At 57.9% G+C, this 3,811-nt stretch overlaps 1 protein-coding gene across 1 annotated transcript; it reads left to right on the top strand.

Moving 5' to 3' along the window:
* The first annotated feature begins 156 nt into the window (after positions 1 to 156).
* Positions 157 to 3,207, top strand: ATP5PO (ATP synthase peripheral stalk subunit OSCP). Its single transcript, XM_027703286.1, has 7 exons — positions 157 to 223; positions 352 to 402; positions 1,189 to 1,299; positions 1,808 to 1,937; positions 2,057 to 2,169; positions 2,658 to 2,744; positions 3,026 to 3,207. Exons 1-7 carry the CDS (start codon positions 200 to 202, stop codon positions 3,137 to 3,139), a joined length of 630 nt encoding a protein of 209 aa, XP_027559087.1. The 5' UTR covers positions 157 to 199; the 3' UTR covers positions 3,140 to 3,207.
* The last annotated feature ends 604 nt before the right edge of the window (positions 3,208 to 3,811 follow it).

The raw sequence follows: 3,811 nt of genomic DNA, 5'->3' as shown, positions 1-3,811 counted from the left end.
GACACTGAGGGCACAGTGACACGGGTGGCACAGGGACACTGGTGGTGACACCGCGGTGACACCGAGGGCAGTGACAGGCGCAGGCCCCGCCCCGAGGAACTACAGCTCCCAGCGTGCCCCGCGGCAGCAGCGCCATCACGGGGCGGGGCCTTTCCGCGCCTGCGCCGTGCGCGGTGACCCTGAGCGGCGGCGGGGCAACATGGCGGCGGCGGCGGCCCTGAAGGTGAAACGGGGGGGCCCGGGGGCAACAGAGGCATCCCTGCCCTTCACCCCCGCACGGGGGTCTCCAACCTCGCCCCAGGCCCTGAGGGCCGCGCTGACCCCGCCGCTATCCCCCTTTTCCCCCTCCAGGTGCGGCAGCTGAGCACGACGGCGGCGAGGCCGGTGTCCAAACTGGTGAAGGTGAGGGGCGGCGGGGGCGTGAGGGGGCAGTGGAGGTCCGAGGTGGGCAAGGTGAGGGGGCAGGACGGGTCGTGAGGGGGTAGGGGGAGTCCTCACGCTGATCGAGGTGAGGGACTAGAGGGGAGATCGTGAGCGGGTCAAGGGGGGTGTCCAGGATGGTGAAGATGAAGGAGGGCAAGTGGGGGGGCTGTTCTCCAGGCTGGTCAGAGTGAGGAGTCGAGAGGGTTTCTAGGCTGGTCAAAGTAACAGGTGGCAGGGGGAGTGTCCAACGTGGTCAAGGTGAGGAGCTTGGGGGGGTCTCCAGGCTGGTCAAGGTGAAGAGTTGGGGGGGTTTCCAGGCTCAGTAGTATGAGAGGGTGAGGGGTCTCCAAGATGATCCGGGTGAGGAGTCGGGGAGGTTTCCAGGATGGTCTATGTGAAGAGGTGAAGGGGTCTCCAGGCTGGTCAAGGTGAGGAGCTGGGGGGGTTTCTGAGCTGGTTTGTATGAGAGGGTGAGGGGTCTCCAAGCTGGTCTAGGTGAGGAGTTGGGGAGGTTTCCAGGATGGTCTGTGTGAGGAGATGGGGGGTTCTCCAGGCTGGACAAGGCGAGGAGTAGAGAGGGTCTCCAGGCTGGTCAAAGCAGTGGCAGATGAGGGGTCTCCAAGCTGGTCAATGTGAAGAGTTGGGGGGGTCTCCAGGCTGGTCAAAGTGGCAGGTTTGGGGGGTCTCCAGGCTGGTGAAGCCGCAGGGCAGGGGGGTCTGTGCCCCCCAGGTGCCCTCTCTCAGCACCCCTTGCTCTCCCCACAGCCCCCCATCCAGGTGTACGGGCTGGAAGGGCGCTATGCCACCGCCCTCTACTCTGCAGCCAGCAAGCAGAAGAAGCTGGAGCAGGTGGAGAAGGAGCTGTCCCGGGTGTGGGTAAGGTGTTCCAAGGGCTCCCCGGGTGTGGGAGCAGGGGGGGGTTTCCCTGCTCCTCAGGAGGGAGGTGGGCTTGGCTCCTGCAGCCTCTGAGAATCCCAGTCCCCTGGCACATGTGCTGCCTGCCTTGTGCCCCAGTGTTTCAGTGGGATATTGGGAAGGAATTCCTGGCCCTGGCCCAGGTTGCCCAGAGAAGCTGTGGCTGCCCCTGGATCCCTGGAAGTGTCCAAGGCCAGGTTGGACGGGGCTTGGAGCAACCTGGGCTGGTGGAAGGTGTCCCTGCCCTTGGCAGGGAGTGGAACTAGGTCCGTTTAATCTTTAAGGTCCCTCCCAACCCAAACCATTTCATGATTCTGTAGGAAGAGCTGCCCTTCCATTTCCCCTCAGCTCCACAGCTCTTTGTTCTCACTCCAGGAATACCCGTGTTTCCTGCTCTGGCTGGTCCAGGTGGGCCTTGGAATGCCTGGAAAACTCCTGGCCTTTGTCCCATAGCTGTGTCTCCCCTCAGACCCTGCTGAAGGACCCCAAGCTGTCCAGTGTGGTGATGAACCCTCACACCAAGGGCACGGTGAAACAAAAAGCCGTGAGCGACGCCTTGGCGAGAGAGAAGATGTCCCCCATCACCGTCAACCTGATGAGTGAGTGACCCCCGGGCTCCAGGAGAACATCCAAGCCGTGCCACCCATTCCCTTGGCTCTTGGCTGCCCGGGTGTGCCCGGGGGGTGCTCTGAGCCCTGGGTGCTTTGGTGTTTTCCAGACCTGCTGGCTGAGAACGGGCGGCTGCGCCACACCCCGGGCATCGTGTCCGCCTTCGCCAAGATCATGAGCGCGGTGCGAGGAGAGGTGGTGTGCACGGTCACCACGGCACAGGTGGGCTGGCAGCAGGCACTGGGAGAACAGGCAAACCTCTGCACGCTCCCCCTGCTCTCTGGAATTGAAGGCCTTGCTGTGTGAGCAGCGAGGAAACGTCTCAGCCCTGCCAAGCTGAACGTCTTTCTGCAGGGAGGGTTTGGATCCCCAGCAGAGACTTGTCAAAAATGAAAGCTGTTCCTCCCATTTCAGCTCCTCAGGTCATGTTTTTCCTTCCTGTGTGTGAAGCCAGGGGGTGATGAAAACTCAGCCTGGTCTGCACATAGAGCTGCCCCTGTTCTTGGCTCCTGAAATAAGGAGGGCACCAAGGTGGTTGTTGTTCCTGTGCTGCCCTTTGGTTGTCCCCGTTCCAGAATGCTGCTTAATCTGCCTTCCTGGTGCTCGTGTCTGTCTTCCAAAGGATCTGAGTAGGATATTGGGGTCCTTGTTCTATCATTTGAATATTTTCAAGTCCCTTATTTTCCTTCTCTTCCGCTCCTATTTTTCAGCCCTTGGATGAGGCCAACCTGACTGAACTAAAAAGTGCTCTGAATGGGTTCCTGGCTAAGGGAGAGGTCTTGAAGCTGGAGACCAAGGTCTGGAGTTTGGATTTATAAATCAATTTCATCATTAAGGGCTTAAAAAATGATCTTAAAGATTTCACTGAATCCCGTTGCTGTTACACAGTTCTGTGCTTTCTTGTAGATGTGACAATGCTTTAATTTCTAAAATCCTAATTTGGGAATGCAATGACCACAAAGTTCTCTCAAAAAAGGCTCTTTGAAGAGCTTTATTCTTTCCTTTGCTGGTGTCAGAGTTGTATCCTAGGCTAAGAAACCTTTGCTCACAGACTTTCTGTTCACTGTTCCTTGTTTAGACTGACCCTTCGATCCTCGGCGGGATGATTGTCAACATTGGGGAGAAGTACGTGGACATGTCAACAAGGTCCAAGATCCAGAAACTCACTAAGATCATGAGAGAGAGTGTCTAGAGAACTGTCCTGGTCATTCCCAGGGAAACCTGCCTGATGGAAACAATAAAATTCCTCCTTCTCGAGTAGATGGTGCCACGTGTTTTGGTTTGGGAAGCAGCCCTGAGGGGGGAGGATGCTGAGGCTGCAGCAGAATTTCGTGTATTTGTCGCTGAACACTCCCATGACAGGGCTTGAAAACTTGGCTCACCCTGAGGGCAGGTGAACTTGGCTGGGAAGGACATGGAAAGAAGAAAGTGGGAGCTGATAAAGGGGGTCAGTGCTGCAGAGGGTCTGCCAGGCTCCAGAGAAAACTCAGGGGGTCGGTCTGTTCTGCCATGTCCCAAGGGAAAGGATGACAGGAAATGGCCTGAAGTTCTAACAGGGGATGTTCACCTCAGATATTAAAACCAATTTTTCCCTGCAGGAGTGGTCAGGCCTTGCAATAAGTGTTCCAGGGAGGTGGTGGAGTCCCTGTGTCTGGGAGTGTTCCAGAGGTGTCTGGATGTGTCCCTTGGGGACAGGGATTGGGGGTGAGCGTGGTGGTGCTGGGTGAGGGTGGGACTGGAGGATCCTGGAGGGCTCTTCCCTGATGATTGTGTGAGCCTTGGGATTGCCCCGAGGCAGGGGCAGCAGCTGGCCCCTGGCCTTGTGGAAGCTGCTGAGGTTGTGGTGGTGCCACTTGTGCAGCTG

This window comes from Neopelma chrysocephalum, unplaced genomic scaffold, assembly GCF_003984885.1.
Source record: "Neopelma chrysocephalum unplaced genomic scaffold, ASM398488v2 Primary Assembly neopelma1_221, whole genome shotgun sequence".
NCBI lineage: Eukaryota > Metazoa > Chordata > Aves > Passeriformes > Pipridae > Neopelma > Neopelma chrysocephalum.
This window is presented reverse-complemented; position numbering and strand designations above follow the sequence as displayed.

Bases quoted from the DNA above. Each gene is read 5' to 3' on its own strand.
- ATP5PO (XM_027703286.1), top strand. From the start codon at position 200: ATGGCGGCGGCGGCGGCCCTGAAG. The intron at 403-1,188 runs GTGAGGGGCGGC...CTCTCCCCACAG, and splicing joins CGGTGTCCAAACTGGTGAAG to CCCCCCATCCAGGTGTACGG. The intron at 2,745-3,025 runs GTCTGGAGTTTG...TTCCTTGTTTAG, and splicing joins TCTTGAAGCTGGAGACCAAG to ACTGACCCTTCGATCCTCGG.